At 36.7% G+C, this 26,645-nt stretch overlaps 1 protein-coding gene across 3 annotated transcripts in view; it reads right to left on the bottom strand.

The window, feature by feature from the left end:
- Positions 1–400: 400 nt before the first annotated feature.
- LOC108968524 (uncharacterized protein YBL113C) overlaps positions 401–26,645 on the bottom strand; it is an 89,734-nt gene continuing 63,489 nt past the window's right edge. The window contains exons 1-7 of one of the 3 annotated variants that reach the window (XM_018932611.1): positions 4,586–4,656; positions 4,396–4,515; positions 3,897–4,100; positions 3,707–3,823; positions 3,189–3,639; positions 1,089–2,043; positions 401–1,031 (exon numbers count right to left, since the gene is read on the bottom strand). In XM_018932611.1, the coding sequence (XP_018788156.1) occupies positions 995–1,031; positions 1,089–2,043; positions 3,189–3,639; positions 3,707–3,823; positions 3,897–3,917 (1,581 nt within the window). In that variant the 5' untranslated portion in view covers positions 3,918–4,100; positions 4,396–4,515; positions 4,586–4,656 and the 3' untranslated portion in view covers positions 401–994. Of the gene's footprint in view, positions 1,032–1,088; positions 2,044–3,188; positions 3,640–3,706; positions 3,824–3,896; positions 4,101–4,395; positions 4,516–4,585; positions 4,657–26,645 lie in introns of those variants that run through there. The other 2 variants (XM_018932612.1, XM_018932613.1) reach the window with 2 other exon arrangements.

Genomic DNA, 26,645 nt, shown 5'->3' with positions numbered 1-26,645 from the left:
TTTATAATTGCGGTTTATTTACTTCAAATCCCGTTTTAGAATACTTGTTAATTATTTATGTTTTATTGCTAACAAATAATTTTTTAAATTATTTTGATTTTTTATTCAATTGTCTTTATTTTTGTTGTAATATTTATTTTTTGCAATTATTTAATTTTCACAGGTTTTGATTCTGTTATAAATAATTGAATTAATTATTTTTTACTTTAAAATCAAAACAAGTGATTACATTTTTTTTTTATAATTAGCATTATGATAAATTTATTTTTCTTTTAATTTGTTTCCAAATATTATTTATTGTTTTTGTTAAATTGCTTATATCTAATTTCTCACTTTTTTAATTTATGTACATAACTTTGTTTTATTTTTTAATTGAATTTTATTTTTATTTGCACTCTTTTATGTTTTTTTCTTTTAACTTTACTTTAATTTATCACATAAAATATTTAAATTTCGTGTTCAATCGGTTCTGAAAGTTGTTTTTCATAAATAATTGCATTTTTCTTCATTTTTTGTTTTCTTAATTTCACAGTTTCGCAAGCGTTTGTCTTATGCTATATACTATACATATAACAGTAAATTAATTAGTAGTTTCGTATTGTAAAAAAAACTATATTTGCTAAGTTCCTATGTCCATAGTACTACGTAAGTAATTGCTTTGAGTTTTTGAAGATTCTATGCCAAGTGTAAGCTAAGCGCGGGAAAATGCTTCTGGTTACCCTAGCAATTGTCAATTAACAGTGTTCCAATGTTTTGAACATTTGACAATTTAAAAACAATGATCCTAAACAGTCTACCGAATTGAAGGAACCTATACAAAGACAGTTAGCTTGCTTTGCAGTTGCTAGTCCGCAATTAGTACGCCAAAAATGAGCGAAAATAGCTCGTGAGAATTCGGTTCTGATCGTTTCACTTTTTCCGACGAAAAGTAGTGTATTTGGATTGCTCCAGCAATGATCGTTGCGACGGGCCATTATCAGGCTTTGCAGTTGTTTCACCTTTGCTGTTGCTTTTTCACCACAGTAGCAGCCCTAAAATGAGTTGAATAATGTTAAGAGGTGCTTACAAATACTGTATCTGAGTTCTACCTTCTTATGCCGTGCCGCGGGCTCACTGGCGGCGTGCGCACCGGCGACGGTGGCGCCGAACTGCCTGAAGAGGTGCGTGAAGACAGCGACAATGTCGAATTGCGTGGTGCCGAACAGCCCAAATAAATTGCCGAACCCTTATCTGGATCGCGAAGGTCTACGCGCGAGCCATGGACGGACGATGGCACAGAGCCGGGCACTTTGCCCGTGTACGCATGCAAACCTGCCGGACTGCTGTACGGACGCACCGTTAGACCGCTTACCGTGCTGGCGCTGCGCTGTAGTTGCGCTTGCCCATTGTTGCCACTCACGGCAACGCCACCATTTCTAGTTGTGGTGCACTTCACCACTTCATCCTGCTGCTGCTGGGCTGCCACTGTAGCAGATGCGGCGGCGCGCGCCTTGGCTGAACCGCTTATCAAACGACTACCAGCGCTGTGCACACGTGGATTGCGCATGCGTGCAGCGGGCGGTGACTTGTGCAGAGCTTCTCTTTCACGTTTCGCATCGTTGATGGCGGCCGCGTATTCGGCCGCCTCTTTTGAACTACTCGCTGTCGCTATCAGCGGCGACAATGCTGCGGTGGTGGTGTTGGTAGTAGTATTCGTGTTAGACGTGGTGGTCGTGTTACTGTTGTTGGTGGCCGTCGTGGTTTCGTTGTTTATTTGCGCTGTTGTTGTGGTAGTTGTCGTTTGTATGGGTGGGTTTTGTGCCTCCTCATCTTCGGGTATTTTCTGTGTGCCCAGCGAACGACGTGTGGCCGGTGAATGACTTGGCGAAGTCGGACACGATTGAGCCACATTTGTGGCGATTACATTGGCAAGGCCAGCAGCGGATATCGAAGGCGATGCTGAAGCACTAGAAGTGGATGGCTGACCGCGAAGACGTGAACGCGTCGACGCCGAAGAGGGACGACGACGGAATAGACCCTTCGAGGGATCCATGTTGCAGACACCTGCATTAGAAAAAGTAAGACTATAGGTAACATCTTTTAAGAGGAGAGAAAGCTAGTTTAAAATATTAGTTTGTCAAAAAAGTGTTGCGGTATTTTCGCTAGTTGGCGCTGAGAGCGCGTAGTTCTAGTTGCGCTAACACGTGTTTGATTGATTGTCGTTTCTTTTAAGTCGTTCGTGAGTTATAGCGTCGCAAACATGTAGCAAAATAAAGAGAAAATACGGCATATTTTACAGTACTACTACGATAAAGGCAAAAATGCATCTCAAGCCGCCAATAAAATTTTTGCAGTTTATGGACCCGATACAGTTTCCATTTCCATCGCACAACGATGGTTTCAACGTTTTTGGTGTAGAGGTGGTCGAAGATGCGCCACGCTCCGGAAGGCCTGTCGTCGAAAATTGCGATAAAATCGCTGAATTGGTCGAAAGAGACCGGGATAGTAGCAGCCGTAGCATTGGTCAAGAGCTGGGCATGAGTTTTATTTTTTTTATGAACAATTGAAAATTCAATAAAAAAATATCGCAAGACTTTTTTGACAACCTAATACATAAAAAATTAATTTGTTGACTTAATGCAACCGCGTTCTACAGGACTGGTTGGAGTATAATTTATTTAATTTAAAGAATTTTGATTTTCCACATTTTTTCAATTTCTTTCATATATCAATAGTACTTTTATTTTGTGCGTTTTCAATTGCTCCTAAATTAGTTGACTCGGGTAACGTTTTTTCTACGATTGTCGGTGACACAATCGGCACTTGGTTCTCTTCCATTGGATGAAAATACAAAACATTTTCCATTAACTGTTGTCCTGTTTGGTTATCTTCAAAGCATATCTCATTCGAATCATCATCATTACCGCTCTCTTTGCTTAGAATTTCTCCACGCTCCTTTACAGGCCCATCTTCGACTGGTAAGTTTTCTAGTGGCTTGACCTCATCTTCATCGTCATCTTCATCGTCATCCTCATCGCCACCTTTTTTCAAACCACTATTATCTACAGATAGGATTTCCCACTTTTCTGCCGCAAATGAGATCATATAGGCTACATTTTTATCTGTATTTGCGTAGCTGCCACTTGCAGCTGTTTGTCCCCCATTCAAATCACTAATTTCCCCACTTAATGGTAATACCATCATCGCACCTGTCGGACACTTTTCACCACGTGTACAATTTCCCTCACAAATGTCACGATTCTGCAGGAGTTCCTGATAGTTATCCAACGCTGCTGAGCACTTTGAGCGATCCAAATGTTCCAGCGCTGTTGAAGGAAAACGTTCACGCAAACGTCTGCGCTCCTCCATTAAGCGATACATTTCGAATTCTTGCAGCTGAGTCTGGAAACCGATATTCGGATTGGCCACAGCGCGTCCAGCGCGCACTACCTTCAATGCTTCCTTCCAGCTCAAATTGGTGGCGGTCATTATGTACGCCACCGCCACAGTAACGGAGCGTGACATGCCGGCCAGGCAATGTATCAGCACATTGCCTTCTCGGAGACGCGCAGCATGAATGAAATCATTACAAACGGAAAAATACTGTGAGAGATTCTGATCCGGTGTATCGGCAGCCATCACGCACAGATAGTGTTTGTCCTGAAAAAGAAAAATTGGGATTTAGTAATAATTGTGTTATAATATGTATAATTTTTTGGTCGCTTACCGGCAGCAAGCGCCTTGGGCTATCGTGTATGGCTATAATGTGTGTAATCTGATGCTTGTCCAGCTGCTGCTGATCCTTCGAGTCGCGATAATTGCCAACATAGAGCCCGGGCAACACCTGAAAGTATTAAAATGATTTATATTATTGATAGCAGCTAAAGGTTGCATAAAAGCGTCTTGTAGTTGCTTGCCAAATTCATATGCCAATCCATGTTGCCTTAAAGCTGCGTCAAGTAACCGAAATTAACATTTTAAATAAAGATGTTTATTTTTGAAGACCTTCTAAGTTGTTTGCTAAGCATTCTGAACTCGCTATTTAATGTTTGTTGTTGCTAGTTGCCTTGACAACTGCAATTGGCTTGCAGTGGAACAGCTGAGATTTATTTATATTTCCCCTGTGTTGAGCAATAATTAATACAGAGAACGTTTATCATTCTCTGTCCATGATAAACGATCTCTGCTAAGAACGTACGCTCTTCGTAGTTTTTGTATGCATTTGACAGATGGCGCTGAAGCCCCCAAAAACGTATATTGGACAACACAACCAACTTGCAAAGTGGGTCCGCATTTGACAGTTGAGTTTCAGATTTTTTAACAGTACAATAACAAAATGAGCAACAAATCACCCAGTCAGTCTAATCTCTAGCACAATTGAAGCAATTAAAAGTTTTAATCACAGCTCAGACTTACCTTGTTCATGCCATTTCCCATGTTGCCTCATTTAATTATTGTCCACCAACCAATCACGTTGCAAGTACAAAAGATTTTGTTGTGTCCAAAATGTATTTCTCAGTGCAGAAGTATGACCAACTGCAAGAAATTAAACAAATTCGAAGAAAAATAATTAAAATTTATTATTTTGCAATTTTATTCAACTTACAAATTTTTAATCGAAAAGAAATGGAGTTACAATTATTGATTTAATTTGAAATAACAACAACAAAAGTGTTGTGAAGAGAAATGTTTGAAGAAAGAATTTACTTGCTTTACAAAATTAAGCGTTTCATATGTACATACATACATATGCGTGGCTGCCAGAAATTAAACAGTTAAAAGTGCCATTGACGGAGTTCTTGTTGTTCTTGTTTTATGATATTTCATCGAGGAAGTCTTGAGCAGTGCTACAGTTCCAACCACAGATAGATTAGAGCGCTTTTGAAACAACTTGACTACTTACCAAATCAGGATTCGCCTCGGAGATATAGAAACAAACAGCGTGGGAATGGTATTAAGGTACCCATGAAAGAGCTTTGAAGCTCTCTAAAATTTCAAATTCGTTCAGAAAGAAAGAGAACTTGTAAAATCGAAGAAATTTGAAAATAATCTTAACCTTGATGTGGACCGTGTCTAAAACCGGAAACGTTCCAGTCACGAAAACCAAATTATCCTGGATACGAGAACTTTACACCATACACTCTTGCAGAGCGGGCAGAGGTGATTTAGTGACTTATATTTAGATCATACCGAAACTATGGAGGAAGCACTTCTCTAGCCTGCTGAATGGCCTGGAGATAGTGAACTCGATTCCCAATCGGTGACGATAGACCGGGCATATGTAAAGAAGTTCGAATAGCAATTATCCGTCTGAAGAGCAGCAAATCGTCGGGTGTCGATGGATTGTCCGCCGAGCTATTCAAATACGGCGGCGAAGAACGGATAAGGAGCATGCATTAGCTTGTTTGTAGAATATCGCACTGTCCAATTCACTAAAAGGGAGACCGCGCCAATTCGGTGGGGTCAGTCTCCTCACCATCGCGTATAAGTTTTTTTCGAGCGTAGTATATGAAAGGCTAAAGCTCACTGTCAACAAATTGATTAGATCTTATCATTGACTTTTAGACCCGTCAAGTCTACTATCGATCAGGTTTTAATAATGCGCCAAATCTTAAAAAAGACCCGTAAAAGGAAGGTCGAGGGAAGGAAGGTAGGTGATATTTATTGGTTCTGCTTTCTCCAGACAGGATTAGGAAGCGAAGAGTATGGGTATGGCTGTGAACGAGGACAAAACGAAATATCTCCTGTCATCATAGCGCTCACGACTTGGCTCCCACGTCACTGTTGACAGTCATAACTTTGAAGTCGTAGATAATTTCGTCTATCTTGGAACCAGTTTTTACATCAACAACATATCAGAATTGAAATACGACGCAGAATAACGCGTGCAAGAGGTATACACTCTAACTGAGTAGGCAATTGAGAAGTAAACTCCCTTCGAACAAACACCAAACTCTATAAGTCGCTTATTATTCTCGTCCTGCTACATAGTGCTGAGGCATGGACGATTCTGCGAAAGATTTGTGGTCTTTTACGCGTCGGCCGCGGTGAATATCGCGGTCAATGGGACCACGAGCTGTATGAGATATATGACGACACTGACATAGTTCAGCGAATTAAAAGACAGCGGCTACGCTGGCTAGGTCATGTTGTCCGAATGGACAGAAACACTCCAGCTCTGAAAGTATTCGACGCAATAGCTGCGAGGGGAAGCGAAGGAAGAGGAAGAACCCTACTCCGTTGGAAAGACCAGGTGTAGAAGGACCTGGCTTCGCTTCAAATCTCCAATTGGCGCCAAAGAGTGAAAAAGAAGAACGACTGGTGCGCTGTTGTAAACTTGCCTATATCCTTAACTCGGTTATCCTAACCTCGTCATAAGTGTTATGCGCCAAAATGTATGCAAATGTTTTTTATCTACGATTGTGTTTTAAATTTGCGCAATAAAAAGGTCGAGCTGTGTCCACAATTTTTGCGGCGTCGAAGCCGCATATTTTGTGCTTGCTTTTATTTTCTATTTTCAAATATTTCCTAACAAATAACGGACACTTAAATTTAAAGGCCTACATGTTGGCGCCAATGGCGCGAAAACCAAAGGTTAAACAGCCGAAGAGACACACAGGTCACACGGTGCGAGTATAAATCAAGGCGCTATTTGCACTGTGTGAGTTTTGTAAATTTCCTGTTTGGAAAATAGAAAAACAATGTATTTTATGTCAAACCACATATACCCGGAAGCGCCAAAAGCTATGCACACTTCATGTGATTGCCACATGAATGTCACTTGAATTTATTGAAATTGCTCGTGTTCTGTGCGCTCGCTCATCGCTTAACAGCCATGGTCCTCGGCACGATGACGTCATTGTGTCACAATGTAAGGCACTGCCGTGCGCTTGCCCGCCTGCCTCACCTTGAAAATGCAACACTACAACTTGTTATGGCGCAATCGCCCGAAAATATGCAATCACAAAATAATTTGGCAACAGTTAAATGAAATGTGTTCAAGGGGCCTGACATGGCCGGTACCAGAGCTACGAAATCAACGAGAACTGTACGCGAGCGGGCAATGCTGGGCTGTGCCAGCATAGCGTTGCAACAAAACAAGCAATAACAAGTACAACTGGCACAATAAAATTGCAAGTCTAACAGAACTTGGCAAGCCGCCGGTTTTATTTCGACATAGCATACTTATTGGCGCGCAAAGGCCGCAGACAATGCTGTTGATAGGCGCAGAGTTAAGGCAAAGAGCAGCTCCTTTGCGCTAACCTTTATTTTGTTGTGATCATTGTTGTTGCGTTTTTATTTACTTTTCAGATGCATATATTTATTGTCTTTGGGCTTAGTTCCATTATTACCAAGTGCCTGGTAGGAGGGTTGCTTGCTCCACGATGTACATAAACAAAAAGGCCAAATGGTAGCCTACATTAAGGCGCCCACTTCCGCTGACATTATGCACATTATGGCTAAGAAGGTATAATAAGCTCAAGTATTCATGTGTGCTGGCTGTGCTGACTCAACAGTTTGTTGACAGTTTTCTTTAGAGCCGCCGTAACCTTGCTTTCAGAGTGGCATAGTTTCAGGCGCTAACTCAGGCTGCTGTAACGCCTTCACGCAGTGTGGGGTATTGGCGCGCTTATACGTGGATGTGTGTGCGTTTGTGTGGCTAATTTAAAGGCCAACATGTTTGCCAAAAGTGGGGACGATCTCTGCATTGTACGCTTGACATACCGTTATGAGCTACTGCTGAGACAAAAGACGAGTGTGAACTGCCGAGGCTACCAATGAAAATTTACTAAAAAACTGTAAAAAAATGTAATTTGTTTGCGATTCCACGAGGTACTGCCATATTAAGCCGAAATACAGCAACGGTTCAATATTTCAAGAGAGTAACGGTATTTATCCAGTATAGTCAATTTGCAATCCTTCACCAAACGTTTATTCTTTAACTCGATAAAATGCCAACTTCTTTGGTATTGGGGTTAAAGGTTCTAAAAGCACCACGCAATACCCCAGTTCGGTCCCGGCTCCGAATTACATCATAAAGTTTTTAATATGGCCATCGCCCATCTCTCGGTGAATCCTCGAGGGTATTTCCTCAAGATAAATGTTCACAAAATCATGAGTATTTCTAAGACGCTTCAACCTGTATATCCAGAAATTTGTTAAATGGAAATAGAAGTTCGGCCAGCATCTAGCAAAGGTGTAAGAGTCAAATGTATCTCACGTAAATCAGTCCGGGTATCGGCTTGGGTATTAAAGCTGGCCTGAAATCGAGAAATTTCTCTTAAAAAGTCCTTTGAGGCACCAAAGAAACTACTGAAAATGGTTAGCTCTCGTCTATATCGGCGTCTTGAGCTCATCACAACTATTCCAATTGGATTGCTTGCATTTTCAGCTCGTTAGTGAGGTTAGTTAAGATAATCAAATCCAAAGTTTTTTAGTCCTAATCTCACGAGAGTCCAGTCTAGAAGAAAGTACAATACTATTTCGCCACTTACCGAACTACTTCGACAGTTGGCGGACGCAAGATTTACAAAATGTATAATAGATAAATCTGGCTCTCAGCAAAAATAACAAATATAATCTAACCTCTGACCCTGAGCACCTTTCGCAAAAGATTCGATATCGGCAATCTACCGGATCGTCTAAATATCAAGTAAAGTATCCTTAATGAACCAAATCTATTTCAAGCAAGCGAACTTTGGTAAGACCCCTCCTACATATATAGTACAATAGCTATGAAAGCCCCGTGCCTTCATTTGCAAATTATGAGAAACCGACCGAGTAGGCGTGTCGCGCTGCTTTCTCTTTTCTACCTCCATGTGTTTGCATTTTGCCACTCATTTAGGATCTGCCACATATTTGAACTTGACATTCGCCAAAGCGGCACAGCCACGCGGCGAGGCACAGTTTGTAGCGAGCGAGCGCATCTAAGGCCACGGTGACCCATTTGCTTCGCTGCCTGATTTGATGATTGTTTGCCTATTTTGTTGTTGCCAGTCATTTTCTACGCTTACTTCTTGTTGTTGGCTTAACTGGCGTGCATTTTATCGGCCTGGCGGCTGCTTTGTCATGCTGCTTTCACCGTCGCCACTAACACTACCATTGTTTGTCTCTATGTGTGCCTATGACTGTATGTGTGTGTTAAATTATCTCGTAAATCTGTTGTTGACCTGCAGCGGGGCACTCATGAGCACATACACACACACATTAATTGTCTGTAGTGCTGAGTTTTGAAATTTACGCCGTTTTTCAATGTCACGGGCAAAAGTGATTCAGTGGCAGGTTTATGGTGTTTGTCAAGGGATTAGCTGAAAGTTTTTTGTGTTGAGCTTTTGTAGTAAAAACTGTGTAAGTGTTGGTATGTGTTGTTGTAAATTCACTCGTTGGTCCATTCTAATATTAAGCTTTCGATGAGCTTTCATTTGTTGGCGAAAACTTCAGAAATCGTGAAATCGTGAAAGCGTTTTGGTAAAAGTGAAAGCTCTGCATTTTGCGAAAATACTGCTAATGCTAAAATGTAAATGGGTGTGATTTGTATAAGCCTTATTTAATTGTGTAGAGCCACTAGTGAAAGCCTCTTATTAAAAATTTTGGTTTAAATTATTCCAAAATATGTTTAAATCAAAGCCAACTGAAAAGTTTTTGGAAGTTTCGTAAAGGTAATAATTTAGATTTTAAATAGGTGGAAACTCTGTTCCAAAACGTATTTGAATTAAAACTTACCGAAATGCTTTTTTAACGTTTTAATTTTGTTTTATTTTTTATTAGTTCTTCAAGAAAACTTTTTTCGCCAGGTGGCAACCCTATTACAAATATGTCGAAAGTAATGATTTCTTTACTTTACTTTTCTTTTTAAACTCATTATCATTGTGCAACATTTGGCTCAGATTTATTTTTGTAACAGTTGGCAACTCTATTTTTGTAACATTGCCCCAATACAGTCACGTTAAAGGTTTTTAAATGCTTTATAGCTTACACATATTTTTCACAGATCCTGACTATATTTTTCGAATTCCTTCCTCAATATGTCTAATTATATTTTTTAACATTTACACACCCGCAATATATGGATCAGATGTGGTATTCCAGCAGGTGGTAACTCTATTGCACAATTTTGTTTCAATTAGACAAGGTTTCTCCTAGCTTTTCACACATATTTTAATTATTTTCTGGAGCTCAGAGCTCTCTCTCGAAAAATGTTGAGCTTTCTTCCTCCTAGAGCTTAATTTCCTTTGTAATATCGGCTATAGAAAATAAAAGTGATAAACCACGGGTGTGTGTGTGATTACAAGTGACACTTCTCTTGAGCTTAGAGCTTTCACTCATTTATAGCTTTCGCCTGAAAAACTATGACATTTCTTTCGCTATGATAGGTTTCTCTTCCTCTTGCTTATATTGGCGATTAGCTACTTTTTAATAGAAAATGGTAGTAGTAAAACACGAATAAGTTTCCATTTACAATGGAGCCATATCGTTCTAAAGCTAACACGACCTTGAATGAATGATAAATCACAAATTTAAACATGAAAACAGTGAAGTTTTGACATTATTAATTTTTTGGATAGTTAAAAGGATGAATGATGAAATAGATAAGACGAAATATAAAAGTTGCAAAAACCATTTTGCTTATTGCAACTTCTGTTGAACTCAGTACCTTCCATTACAGAGTTGTAAACAGCTCTGTAGTAAAAGTTTAAAATATAAAAAAACTAAAAAATGTATATTTAGGAATTTGAACTGAAACTTTCCTAACATTTTTAATTCGAAAAACAACTTTGCAAATGCGAAGCAAAGTTTCACAGCGCAGATAAGCCAAAAAATGTTGCGTATACGCCATGTCAATACTGCGAGTGAATTTATTAAAGTTTGAAAGGAAAAGCAAAACAGGGCGAAGTGAGCATTGAGAAAGCGCACTCGAAAAACATAACTGCTGTAAACAAAAACAACAATCAACACACTATGTAACACACATACTTGCATATTGCCATCGAATTACAAAGTCGCACTTTTTGCGCATTCAGTGCAACAGTGCCCACTACGTCTTTGTATCGCAGCTAAGGAATTTCTCTGCCACGCACTTCAGTTCAATTACCAAAAGTGAAACACACTCGAGAGCGTAATGCAAGCATAGATGAAAGCATAAATTTCCAGTGTAAGCTCCGGCACATAGGTGTATGCGTGCGTATGGAAATTTGTGTGTATGGCAATGAGCGTGGATTAATATGGATGAGTGTGTGCGAGCGACTAGGGGTTCTAAGAATCATCACACTTATCGTCGTCAACCACTTGAAGCGTTGCACTTCAAAACAATGCTCATTCAAAACACGCTTTGCATGTGTGTGTGAGTAGCGTTAAATTTTTCATACATACATACATGCACACATGCATAAGTAAGTGTTGATGGAAAGTCGCTTGCGAATTGAAAAGCGACAAAGCTAAGCAAAATACCCCGATTGCGCAAGAAAAAGTAAAAATTTCTTGCAAATTTCAAATGCTCAATAGTGAGCGTTTGTGTGTGTGTTTTTGAGTGCTTCCTTTGCGCTAAATGATATCGTGAACATGCTTCATGTGAATGTAGATAATACTTAGTTGAAAAGCGCAATTGAAACGAAACAAGAACAGTATTTAGTAAATTGACTTGGAAGAAAAAATACATGTATTGTAGGTACTACTCATGCTCTATTAGAGATGGACAAAGAAATTATTTATCCATAAATATTCAAATCAACATAAAACGATAATAATATTAATTTTGAGCATGTCTATTCCAAGATATCGAAATATTTAAAATGAAAAAATAAATTTCTTTTCGATAGCATGTATATCGATAATTTTAAAATGAAACAGCGATTATTTAAAAAAATTAATATTATTAATAGTATTTCTTGAACACGATAAATTATTTCCCTATATTGATTAACATCGACGACATAAAAATCGATTATTTCAATGAAAATGTCTAACATGTTATCGATAAATTTCAGTAATTTAGTCATACCGCCTAACTTAATTTAATATTACCTAAAAATAACTTGAGAAAGTTGCCGGAGCTCAAACTACTGCTGTTAATTTAATTTTTCTCTCGTTTTACAAGAACAAAATTGCTACAATTTTTTTTAAGTAAACCTTAGTAAATTTTTAGCTAATGTATAATATGCTTAATAATTCCAGATGTATTTTTGAAGAGTATTTTCAGCATTTTCTCCAAAATATCTAAAAGCTTTTGATCACACCCTAGTGCGTGAAAACCTTGAATGTGTGCTTCGAATGCAAATTCTGTTACCTGTAAACGGTGGAACAGAGGGAATTGGTGCGCGACTGGCAAGCAACTGGTTGGCTTGACTTTCAAAAATGCCGTTATTCTGTACATGTATGCTCGTATTTGTGTACAGCATAAATTCTCTCTCCATTTTGGATGGATGTGTGTTGTTTGTTATATTCTGTGGCTATTGATGCGAAAAGCTGACGGGCGTTATCGCTTCACTTGTCGTTGCATCGTCACTCACACGCACACATTAATGAATGCGCGCATGCCATCACGCACGCTTATGGCCCACGCTCGCTTCCAAGCCTGTTTGTGTTTGTGTATGTGTTTGATGGTGGGTCAGGCATTGCATCTTTTTTCCTTAATTTTGGTTATTTTCGCCGAGTATAAGCTTAATATATTGCATGAGTGGATGAAAGCGGTCGTGAGTGCTTGTGAGTAGAAGTGTTTGCTCGCGAGTGTGCATAAGTAAGCTCATTGAACATATTTCGGTGAATTTTCTGATGAAATATTTTAACTTTAGGTTTTTTTGGCACAAAAATTCAAGGTTTATAACAGTAAACCAAGAGTTTTATTTAAACCTTAGATCTAAGTTCCAAGACTTCCAATTGTATTCCTTGAAGAACATTGCAAATATGATTAAATTGGAATATCATAAATGTTCTCTTCAATAAATTGATTTTGGATAACGGTAAATATGAAGCCGATACTACAAAAATATCAGAGGAGCATGTCGTAATCTAGCTGAACCAAAGTAAATGAATATTTTCCTTGTTAGAAAACACTTAGATTAGCGATCGGTTTCGATTAATCATTTTTGTGTATTGTACTGATCCAAAATAAAAAAATCTTATTTGATGATCTCTTCAGATCGCTATGACGAGTTGTTAATGGTAGCGTTTTCCAGGGTTCATTAGGCCTTTTCTATCGAAATTCTGTGAGTAAGATTAAGTTAAGTGTAAAAATTATTTCCAATGTATTTCTACGGAGACGGTTCGTTTATAATTTCTTGAACTACATTTCTCACGGGTCATGAATGTCTATGAAATGTGTGGATAGCAAGGAACCAGGTTGAAGCGGAATGAATTCAGTACGGTTAATGGACAGAAAAAAACAATAAAACGTCGGTTTTAATGTCAAGCATGATAATGCTGCTGAAAATGTTTGATGTGGAGTGCCGCTTCCAGGGGGTCAATTAGCGCTGGATGCGCCATTTTGATGCACTGTCTTAGAACCTTATAGCCTTGCTATTCCGTTTCTTGTTGTGCTCGAACCATTTGTTGCACTCATTGAAACTTCTTTTGCCCGTTATAATTTTTGTGAACAACCATTCACGGTTTGGTACATGACGGGTTTCAAACATTTTGTGTCGCATTTGTGAATAAAGTCGAAGAAAAGTCGAAAACCGTTTTCGTATTGCCTTCTTGCTTGCAGCTGCTTTAACTACTATTATAAGGCAGGCAGATTTTTACCACATGCTCTCCAAAAAGCCAGCGCACTGTGATAATAGCTGTAAGTTTGTGTATACTATTTCTGAACCTAGATAGCAGGTCCTTTGATTTGTATTTGTCATATTTCGACCATATTTGTTTTGTTGTCTTTGAACTTGTTGTTGTGTTCCATCAGTTCTGTGCGATTTATTCAAAATGCTTATAAAACTTTACCAAAAAATTCGCTTTTTCGTTACTGAAAATGCTCCTGTCACCGACATCCCAAATTATGGACAAGTGGAGTTGACTGGCCAGTGAGCTTAAAGCCTTCTGTAGTTGTTGACTACGTTTGAATTAATCTGTGGTATCGACAAAGTAAGCAAAGCTGCCTGGTTTCCCATGTATTTGGTTGCTTTCTGTGGCGTGTCCTACTGCAGCTATTCAATAGAACTTCGCAGGCCTGCTCTATACCTAGTACTTCTATTTTGATGATGCTGGCTGAGTTTGGTTAACGAATAGAAAAAAATTCAAATTCAATGGCTACTCAAGTCCAAATAATTTTTCACAGAAGGCTTTTTCGTGACATATTTGAGCCATTAGCTAATTATTTAGTGTCTGCTTGGCTTTACATAAATGTTTTTTAGATTTTTATATGAAATACCTATTCAGTAGAGGCTGTCATTATTGGTTCAAAATATTGCATTGAAATGCTCACCATATTCTCTGAATATGTTTGAGCGTATATATTTAAGTATATAAGCAAATCAACAACTATTTTTGTGCAAACAGGTACATTCACTTTTAATTGCAATAATTTCCACAAAGAACAAAAAACAGACAACTAACTAGTATAAATAAAGTAACTGGTGAAACTAAAATTAAGTAAAATTTCAAGTGCTTATACGGCTTTGATGAAGTACATAGACTCTTTTATATTGAATTTGAATAAATAATTTGTTACTGGTTTATAATGTAGTTGTAACCTCAAACTTAGCGAGCGCAGGAGTGGCAAATCGAAGACAACTAAAACAAAATATATTACGTTTGCGCCGATTATCCATTAAAGTTTTGTTGAGGTTCTGAGAGTTTCATTTTCATAAAAAACTAAAATTCATAAAATCCAGTTTTAGATATTTAATTGAAGATTGAATTGATTAAATTTAATTTTTAAGTGAACAGTTATGGACATGATACAGTCATTTATGTCGGTACGGGTTAGTATATATACATATATTATTAAAATACTTCATGAAATCTTAAGAGGTTACATGGGTTTCCTCAGAAAAAACTGATTGTTTGAACAATTTTTTTCTTATATGAAAAACTAAATATTTTTTTAGAATTTTTCATTGCTGCAATCACACACTATTAACACCGAAATACTGAAATTTTTGGAAAAATAAATCTTTAAAAGGCGATACACTTAGCCTAGCCAGCCTCGAGCGCACAAGTTGTCAAGGCTGTATCTCCGAAACTATTACTCGGATCAACTTCAAAATGTATGACAGTATTCAAGAGGTGTTGTAGAATTTAGTAAAAACATAAAAAATGGAACCCGCAACCCCTTAATTAAGATTAGTTTTTCTTTTTTGTCTCAAACCGTTTTCCACATCATTTTGGCGTAAAATTTAAGGGATTCTATGCGAGAGAATATTATAAACATATAAAATCCAGAAAATCGACACAAGAACTATTATATTTATTTAGATATACAACTTGGAAGATATTCAAGATATTATATACTAGATAGCACCATTATTATATCTATTACGTAAATACTAACACTTAATATAAAGTGTATCGTTCCATTCACTCAACGACTAAATAAAACAAGCGACCTGTCAAGATAGGGTAGGAGGCAGTAAGCATGATTCAAGGTCCCTCAGGCCTTGGGTAAATGCTAAATTTACAGCCAAATCGCAAATGGAACAAAGCTTAATAATGCTACTTACATATGATGATACATAATTTCCACTTATGGCCGAAATTGTAGAGTTTTTTTTAAGATTGCTTCACATTTTCTTGAGGAAGAAGTAAAGCCATTCTCTAAATCCGGGAAAAGAGCTAATGACTGCTCTAGGTCCGAGTACGATCTTCGAATTTTTTAATGAGAAGTCTAACCTACTCACTTCCTAGATATCCACCCTTAGATTAACAAAGAAAGGAACACAAATTGACCACTACCTTCTCATATCAGAGTTGATCCACTTCGGTTAACATTTTTTCAACTTAACTAAAGAAAATTGAATTGAAATGCTTGTAACTATGAAGACCCCAATTAGTACTCATGAATGCAGCGAAAAGTTTAACCGCACTAAAAATATATTTTTAAGTCACATATACACACACACACAACCTTTACATTTACGTAATAGCGCTACACATTCGGCACACACTCGTACAGCTCGTGGGCGCCAGGGAATGTTGAAGTCTTCTAGTTTTAAAAGCACTTTGTGTGAAATGTTCAATATTTTTACAGCAAGCCAAGATGAGTGTGTGTGAAAAGTTTTACCGCTTTCTTGGCATACTTTCTTTTATTCATCAGCTTTTACAGAGCGCTACTTCGGTGAAAAGTTCCGTGAGCTAGCAAGAGTTAGATTAGTCGCGGTGGTGGGGACTAAAGAATTTTACTTCTTCTCGACTTCATAACAAAGATGTACACAAACAAGATACATATATTTATATAAAACATAGAGATCTGTGAATATGTATTCGGCTTGTAAAAGGAGTATTTTGCGAAAAAATTTAATAAGGCTTAAGGAAACTATTTTGCTTGCAGGTGCCAGGTCTTGTTGGGATAAGCTAGCCACCTGCACTTACTTTAAAAGGCATTAGGTATAAAGGCCTATTACGGGACTACTAAAGTTCGATCATTTTATATAATAATATCGAGTTTACTGAGTCGAACCAAATTGCAAACAAAATATTTTTTATTGATGACGTCAGGAATCCATGAGTTTTCTGTTAGATTCTAATTCTGCTATTTTTGGCAAAAAGTCAGCCAAAATTGAGTGATCGAATCGTAATTATAAAACCATTCAACCATTAGTCGATAGCAATTCCAATTTCCCCCTTCGACTAACATTGGCTATAATATGATAAATTGTTAGGAAAAATACGAAAAATTAAACACTCAGTTCTCAAAATCTTCACCATCTTTTACTGCGCTTTGACTAATTTCACATCCTTTGAAGAGCTCTTTACTTAGATAGAAATTAACCTCATGCTGTCTTCAAAACATTTTTATTTATTCACTAAATTGGGCTGAATTCCCGGTGGTACTGCAATACCGGGCCAACCCGTGATGGAGGTGGAGCAAGCCCCTAAACACTCCGTCAATTTCCAAAAATCAGTTTAACATTTGTTGTCCTCCGATGGAGGATCTATCAGATGTTAAGCTGATAAGAACAGATACTACACTTTGATCTTAGCCATAAGGCCGAGAAGCGATAACCAGATTACGGCAAAGGTAAACTATATCTATAAAAATAAATGTAAAGTGTGTGTGAATTGAAGGAACAATAAAAGGTCAAAGAAATGCTAAATGTTCGTGCAGGTATGCAACCTTCTGCGCTGGTAGGCAAGGTCACCACGGTAACTCACCCTTATCAGCTGTTGTTCCTTGCCTGCATTGAGTGTACAAGCGTTAGGGTGCAAGTGTTGTTGTTGCTATTCGAAATACGAATTTTTACGTTGCATGTATGCCAGATTTGAGGAGAATATGTATATGTGGTACATTTAGTATATAGCTTTTAGAGGCATTTTAATTCACTTTTTTTCTTGGATATTTTAGAGCAAAGCATTTTCGGTGGCATTTTTGTAGTTCGCTAGAATATAGCAGACTCAGACATTCATATACTTCTATTATTCGGATAATAAAATTAAGCAACCAAGAATTTTCAAAACCACCGCAAAACGAAATTTTATTTTCAGACGTGTTATTTAATTTTTAAGTCAAGTAGTATTGTTGTGAATCACAAATTGAAAAGAGGTGATAGCCTGCATCCAGCCAGGTTTTTAGCTGGACTTCATTACCGGGAATATTGGCCTTTTGACTTTCAGTATTTATACACCTTAAGGCAATAAAAGCAGAATTCTAAAAATCCCTGAAAGACTTTCATACTGAAGACGAAGGATTTGAATAGATTTTTCACTGGAATATTAGACCTCCAGATCTAGCGAGCAAATATTCTTTGCTTTGATCTTTATGGTGTAAGAAATTTAAAAAAATTCTCTGATTGAAATGCTGTGGATGAGGAAAAAGCAACTGCTTGTTGTTCCATAGAACCCTAACTTTCAGTAAAACGTTTCAGAAAGTTCATCAAGAAATAGTCGTTTGTCAAAGTGAGGATCCATTAAGTCATTATTTATTTTACGAAGATATATAGTACATATAATGCTTTCAGAGTCGGTGTTAATTGGTTAAACTTTCAGCGGAGGACGCGGTCTCTTTCTCCCCTTTTTGTTGATATTATAAAACTTCTTTTAGTATTTTTCCTTTCTTTAACCTTTGCAGATCTTTGATATATTTTTTCACTACCTTTCCCTCTCTATTATATTTTCAAACTCACGTTATGTTCACTTTTTTGTTGACTTTCTATTCTAATCATCCAGTTATTTTCCAAATTTTTCCAATTAAACGAGAACATAATTTTGCTCTCAAACTGGCCTTACAACTCGTTTCCGTTTCAATTAAAAAACTAAAAGCAATTATTGCCAACCACGCACACATTTCCGAAGAGAAATATGATGATTTGCCAACAAAACTGCACTATAAAATTTTCCACATAATTGGCTTCATGTTTTCCACATAGTGGCCAGGAAATTAGAAATCATCTTTGTGGCGATGCGCCCACTGTCTGGCAGAGATTATGGAGAAATGAGTGCGATTCCAGCAAAAATCGTTGCATTTTATTTTGCGACCATTTGAAACTCAAAAGCGAAACGGCGCGAAAGAGTGCAAGCGAACAAAAATATTTTAGATTTTTTTTATTTACAACACACACTAGAATTGTTGCTTTTGTAAGGATAATGCGACACACGCTTTCAGATATTTTATAATATACATACATATATAATATTATATACATATGTATGTGGTATGTATTTAAATATATGACCTAAATACTTTTCAAAATTTTACGAGGAAATAAAAATTCCTTTACTAATGCCTGTGAGTATTTATAAGAGATTAAAATTACAGAATATATTATTCAGAAGAGATTTTAATCTTTATTTTCTTGCAATAAAACCAAAAATTCGGAAAAAAATTTGTATATATTACATAAATATTTTGTTTATTAATTTTGAAGTCTAACGTATTTACAATACATTATAACGGGTGATTGAAGTTGAGATACTTTTTCGTTCGCAGCAACTCGGACTGGCGTAGGAAACGACTAGGCGCATTCTACGTCAAGATCTTGAATTGAAAGCTTGTAAAATACGTAAGAACTAAAGCCTGACGATTTTCCTAAGCGACATCGTCCGATTCTCTGGGATTTTGAAAAGCTTGCAGTAGATCTGACGTTTTCGAGCCCAATTTTATTCAGCAATGAGGTCCATTTCGAGCTCAAAGGGTATGGCATCTCAGACGAAGAGCAATATGAAAGGAATCAAAATCTGCTATTTTATCTAGAAAAAGCAACGGTTTGGTGTGGTTTATCGGCCGGTGGGATCATCGGTTCATATTTCTTCAAAACTGATGCCGGCGAGAACGCAACCGTGAATGGCGACCATTATCGCGCCATGATTAATGGATTTATTGAGAGCACACTACGGTGAGCAGATTAAACAATATCACGTCTTGGACCGGTAAATTGGATACCAAGATCGTGCGATATCATATCATGATAATTTTCACAGGTAACTTAAAATACCAATAGAAGTGAGAGGGTACTTAATATCAATAGAATAATCATATTATTGAAGCTGGAGTTGTTAATGGGGAAGCTTAAAACATCAATGCCGTAAGCAAAGTTGAGGAATGTGTCAGCACAATGAGAATTAACTATATCGCATCCCATGGAATAAAAAGGAAAGTTTTGAAGCTAACTAAACACAGAGCTCTTATCGCTTTAAATTATTATTGTATCATCAAAATAGAACGCATTCTTTTATATTCTGAAACAGTTCAGTACGAGCTCTTCTGGTCTCGAATCATTATTCCAATATAATTCTTGGAATTTAATGAAAACTCCGACGGCTTTATCACCGCTAATTTGGTGTTCTCCTTAGGTAATATAAATACATACATATTTTCATATGTAAATCACACTAATACTTGAAGCTTTCTCCATATTTCAATAAATTCTCGCAACTGTGTTTCAAAAGTAAACCAAGTATTCATTTGTGAGTAGTTAATTAAAACTTTGTAGACACCAAATCTGATTAAAAGCTCAGAAGTACGAGTACTTCAAAATTCTTCACAGTTCGAATTGCAGCAGAAGATAATTGAAAAGAAAAGAAAATTTGCGCTTTTCCTGCTAGCAGCATAACCAAAAGCGAAAGAGTGGAAATTATGCAATGAGTGCGTTTAACTGTAAATATACATATGTATGAAAATAGTTTTTGCAGATGTAGTTTTGCACGTGCCAGATCGTTCTTTCGCATTCGCTGAGCACATTTGCTCAACTGATGGGGAAATATTTGTTGACTGCAAAATTTGCATCAAGTTGATTGTAATGCGCCTATAAATATGCAATCGTTAGTCCCCCCAAGTCATAGTTTGTGACTGAACAACCATGGGTTGATGCTAAATAATCGGAAATGAGGCTTAAAATACTCAATGAGAACTTGTTTCGAAAAGGTGTAATGTGAATACTCTTGAAAACCTCGTTATCTGGCGACTAATGTTCATAGAAAGAAAAAGTGAGAAGTCTGCCGATCAAAACGACCCAACACTGCTCAAGATAATTAACCCTAGGTGGCATTTCAGAAATATGTATATAGTTTCTTAAAAGTTTTGAGATTTATACGATTAGTCCTTCTATCAATATCCCGAACTTCAAAAACTCAATGGAATACTCTAATAAATTCGTAAAATGGAGAGGGAGGGACTTATGCTATACCAGCTAATACTGAAAGCTAGCTTCCTGCAAACGCGAGAATACATTTTGTCTTCTCCCTAGACTAAATATTAAATTTCTTTGCTGCGAGATTCAAATAATATTATTACTTCCCTCCAAGTCTTCTTCTTTATTGGCGTAAACAGAGGTTACACGGCTATAGTGTCAATGTGGCGTATATCTCACGACTTCCGGTCTTAGACCAAGTATCCTCTGGGGAGTCAAAAAACATCCGTTTAAAGGCGAGCTAAAGTGAGAAGGCGGAATGTGGCTCCCCAGGGTTCTGCGCTGGGTTTGGGACCTGCAACGTAAGAGACCATCCCCCATGAACTTTCATCCAAGTCGCGTTGCTTACCTTAAAATCTTCTGATATTAAAATCATTAAAATCTACGCCGATAGCTTTCTGAAATTGTTCAAATTTGCAGTGACTATTACCTGGAACTTCCAGAACCTAATCGATGATGGTTTGTGGTCTTCAACATTAATATTTGAATAGTGTGACCAAGTGTGTCAACCACTCGTATATATATTTTGTATTTGTAAGCAATGCAATGTGTAAATATTGCACATTTCTGATTAAATATGCTATAATGTGCGCTGCCATTGTTGCCACCCGTCAATGTTAAGCCCACATAAAGGTAAAGGAAATGCAAGGGCTTGGCCCAGAGTGATCTCAAGCATGCAAACATGCATGGGGCGTCATACTCTTTTATATGCTTGAATAAACGGGCTCTTTAACAAATTACAGTTCTGTGCAAAAATGAAGCATCAAGCAGGTGATAGTTGCCAATTTATTGCTGACAACTGACGATGGAGTGTTGCATTTAGGTTTTAAAATTCTTAAACTATCATAATAACCAAACTAACATGTAGATTTAAAAATTTTAGAGCTATATAAAGGAATTTGTCTAACCAGAATGCGCTTCGTTTTTACATGCATAAATATGATTTTTTTTACCCAACACTGCACTGCATTGTTAGCGCTTAGAAACATGAAAGCAGTTAAAACTTGCGCCTCCATATTTACAACAATTGTTTTTGTTGGCTTCCCATGCAAAATTGCATTCTTGCGCATAATTTCACTTTCACACTTCTGGCTCAAATTTAAAATGTTCACTTTTATTTTATATCACATTTTCCATATTCTTTGTTGCTAACTTTCTTCAATTGTTTTGTTGCGCCGCAATTTGCTCATAACGGACTATTTGCTTTGTTTTTGCATAACTCGGCGTTGATTGCTCGTAAGCTTCTGGGCACTTGTGGGTGTTTGTGTGGGTGTGTTTGTTCAGCTGATGTGTGGGCGTGGCACATGATATTTACATACCCATACATATACAATTGTGTTTTTTGTTGTTATTCTTCTAGTTTTTCCCCGCCCTACTATTCCACATTGCTTTTGTTGCTTTGGTTTTGTTATCTTACGCTTAACTGCCTCTGCGGCCTTGAATAAAAGGGAAATTGTTTAAAGAGTTGTAAAACTAGCGACGAAAGCATAAACTGCGATTACCGTACAGTTATGTGGGTGTGTACAAAGCAGCAGAAGCCGAATGGAAGTACATTTTTACGGCAAGTTCCCCTGAGATTACGTAGGATTTATGCCTTTGCAACCAAGGCGAAAAGATTATGGTTTATGAGAGGTGTGCGGCTCAGCTGAGCTACATTAAGCGCAATAATATAATTATCCTGGCCAATTAACTGATTTAAAGCTCAGGTAGGAAAAAGTGATATACGTAGAAATTGGCAGTCAAAGTAGTCACTAGCGATATCAAGCATCCATAAAATATATGCTTAGATGAGCTAGCAGAACTAAGCAATCTACAAACGGGGTGCAATGTACTCTACATCCACGGTTTAGATCACTAAAGCGTTTGAAAATGAACTGGATCTCAAATTTCCAACAGAATACTACTACTACAATATTTAAGATACTTGATTTTACGAATAGATGCGGGATCTTTCTGGCGACTTTCTTGATTTATCCTCACTCAAAGTGAACAATCAGAATTTTCATGGAAGTTATAAAGACAGAGTAAAGGAACCAAAGTTTTGAGAATATTCTTGCTTATTTGAAAATAATAGATTTTTTCTTCCCAGCTTTTATACTAAATAAAAAACGGATTTTAATTTTTTTAAATTTTGTTGAAAAAAATTACATATTTTTCGAGTTAAACTCTTTCTCCGCGGCACTATAAACAATCCGTACAGGGACCTACGATCGAAAAAAAATTTGCAAAATAGTGAAATTAAAAAAAAAGAACTTGAATCCTACCCAAAAATTTGATTTTTAGGTCAGATGAAGTCATTGTATGAAGAACTATATACAGGAAATTTTTAAAAGTGATGATAATTTATCGGAAGAACCGTATAATTTAGTGGAAAGAAAAACGATTGTTGCAGTTTATCACCCTGTATGGAAAAGATCCGAAGGTTCGTTAGCAACCTTCTAAAGCAGGATCTAGACTAGGTTCATAATTAATATTCCTATTTACTATACTATACTAAGCTAAAAAGACTTGAAAAAATCAATCGGTTTTTGAGATGAACAAGAATCCCCAGATATGATGTGTGCCACGTGTTCAATGCACGAATGCCACTTAAGTCCCTCTAGCTCCTTTCAGCATATCCATGGAAGTAGTCCAAATATTTTAAATGAAAATTCTATAGTCTTTTAATTATTAGTTAAGAAGAGAGTCCACGTTGGAGAGACCAATTCGTTCATAAAAAAAACACTTTTACTTCGACCGAACTTTACAAATACAAAGGAATTCTTACTAGAACTTTGATAGGCAGTTTGGAAGGTGGCTATATACTATAGTGACTCGATCTGAACAATTTCGTTGGAGCTAGCATTACTGTTTTAGATAATGATCTGTGTGAAATTTAGTGAAAATACCTCCTCAAATAAAAAAGTTACCCGTATAAGGACTTGATTTCGAACGATATTTTCTATGGCAGCTATATGCTATAGTAGTGAAATATCGGTCGTTTCGACAAGCAGCTCCTTGGTGCAAAATTTCAGAGCAATATCATAAAAAATCAGGGACTATTTTGCGTATATACAGACAACTGGACGGACAGACGGACGTGGCTAAATCGTCATTCCGAAATTTATAGGGTAGGGTATTACAAACATCGTGGCAAACTTAAAATATCCGATTCAGATTCAGATATAGGTTTAGTTTTCTATTAGTATTGGGAGAAGGAGCTACTATCTCTAAGAGCAACGAACTGATATATAGTATATTATTATTGTAAATCATAACGTACTTTATGAAAGAGAGCAACAAGCAACTACGCTTCGACTACATATGAATCTTTTGTTCTGATTGTCAATCAAGAAAACAAATTAGACGCAACTGATTATCTTGCTTAGAAAATAGAACAATTGAATAATGAATTCACTACGATCCCACCGACTCGAGGCTTTAAGGGAGTATTCTACACTAGAAATCAAATTTTTGGCAGTTTTTTGAATTTTATTACAAAAAAAAAATATTTTTACTATCCATTTTATTATTGTGTTTTTATTGATATCTTAAGAACACAAAAAAAAAAATTTACAATAAAATATTAAAAATTTAAATAATTATAGGGGGGAGAGACAGGTGCAAAAAAAAATGGCGCATCCTGGTGACATTGATCCTGACTCTCCTGGTGGTCAAAATAAAAAGAAATTCTTAACCAGTAAGGATGCTGTTATAGTCCCTATTTCAGGGAACACGAATTTTTTTTTTTAAATGGCGACTGACTGAAAAATAAAAAACAATTTTTTACGCTTTTTTTTGAAATTCATGAATTTTTTTAAAATATTAAAAACAAAAATTTTGACACGTTGCACGATAAAGGATTATATAAAGTAGGTTCACACAAAGTTTCAAGTAAATCTGTTGTATAGAACTTGAGATAATGCCGGTACCGTGTGGAAAAAAGAAGTTTCGAGAAGAACGCGTTTAAAAAAGTGAGTCAAATTTCAGGCAGTCTAAGTCATTTATTAGTGCGCTAGGTACTGCGTCACTAAAGTAACTGTAGCTCTTAAAATAATTTTAGTTTTTAAAAATCCTTTGGAGGATATGTTCTGAAGGGTCTAAACTTTAAATATATGAAAAAAAAATCGATTTTTTCAAAATTCTAGAGTAGAATACCCCCTTAAGGGATCCAAGAAACGGGGATTAATTAGTGCCATCTGCTTGTGAATAACCTAAATCTTCTGGCGTATGGTTTTACATGCTTTCTGATCATCTCTAAACTACAGTTTTTACAATGATTTCTATTTTGAACTGCACAAAATTCAAACGTTAGCAGAAGTATAACCACAGATAATATAACTATAGATTAGTAATCAGATCTGGTTCAGCCCAATAATTCGTTGATTCGCAGGTTGAATTTGGTGCATTGTGAGGTGAGTTTTTTCCAACAAATTTATTAAGCTTTTTCTGAGCGATTGAAGTACAAAGATACCTTCTGTATACAGGTAAAGCTAAAGGGAAAAATAATCATAAAAAATAAGGGCTAAATACGCTTCTGAATGGCATTCCATATATTTATATTATTTACAATATTCCATTTATTTAAATTTTAATTTTAAGTAATTTCGAATTTATGCGTTGAAATGAACCTATATGGTATAAAAAGAAATATCCCTGCACGCCGGGATTTTTACCTCAATAAATATAAAGATAGCACGTAAAACAATAAAGGATGTCCTTAGTTTGGGTGTTACCGATGCTCAGTTTTAAATCTAGTTTGATTATTATATTTTACTTCTCGTCAGCAAAAATTGTACTAAAATCACCCGCAAATATGAAATACATACACAACTATTTTTTTCTTGGTTGGTATGACTGCCACTGACATTTGCGCCAAATGTCATATCAAAATAATCATTAGTTTTTTGTATATGCTTATCTTTGATTGGTAAAATCATTCAAAGATCGTGGAGAACGCGTTGACCACGAACCACGTTCAGGGAATCAAGCATCCATGAGCATGATGACCAACGCGTCAATACGTCATATGCATTGGCGCTTGAGAATCGACGATTAATAGTGAGAGAATATTGTGGCAAAGGTGAGCCATAGCCGAAAAATTCCAGCAAAGAACGGACCATATAAAATAATGAATTAAAATACAATTATGAATAAGGTTTTATTATATATTTGCTCACAGTAGTATATGGAACAAATTGAGCCGGATGTTTGAAAATCCTGAATATCAGTTATATCGCCCAATTTTATGTACAAAGGTACACCGTTAGGTGTAAAATACGCTCACTCAATTTGATTAAGCTAACTCACATATTGGCCGATATATGGTATAAAGTCAGCCACAAGTTCGAATATCTTTCTATTAGCTATATGCGGACTAAGGAAATTTTTTATCAGTTTCAACGCAATTTTTGCATACCGATCAGAAAAGAATTTTCTTCTAATTTCAATTATATATACATATATCTCATACACTGAACGATCTTTCGGCAAAAAGTCAGTTGTATGCACCGGGGTGCACATATTCGGTGTGTTCGACATCAATAATTAATCAATTTTTAGACTCGAAACGGCGTACCTCAAAGGTACTATTTGCGCCAGTTTTATTCGAACATATTCATTGGTGCTAGATTTGTATACTGGAAAGAAAAAATTTTGTTTGAACTTTGTGTTATGTGGGAAGTAGGCGTATTTGAAGTCCGATTGCGCTTATTTTCACATTTTCACCATATTGCAAGAGTATAAGAAGATATTTTCATTCATTCAAATACAATAACTTTGGAACCGTTGACGATACATTTTTTACATCGCTACTCCTTAGAGAGCATACGATTTTCTTTTTTTCTATTCAAAACTTTTTATCTATGTTCAAAAGTTTTGAAAAGGAATATTTCAGACTCACTTTAATCCGCTAATTCA

The sequence above is a fragment of the Bactrocera latifrons genome, unplaced genomic scaffold, assembly GCF_001853355.1.
Source record: "Bactrocera latifrons isolate USDA-ARS-PBARC rearing strain unplaced genomic scaffold, ASM185335v1 scaffold_22, whole genome shotgun sequence".
In the NCBI taxonomy this organism is placed as follows: Eukaryota; Metazoa; Arthropoda; class Insecta; order Diptera; family Tephritidae; genus Bactrocera; species Bactrocera latifrons.
This window is presented reverse-complemented; position numbering and strand designations above follow the sequence as displayed.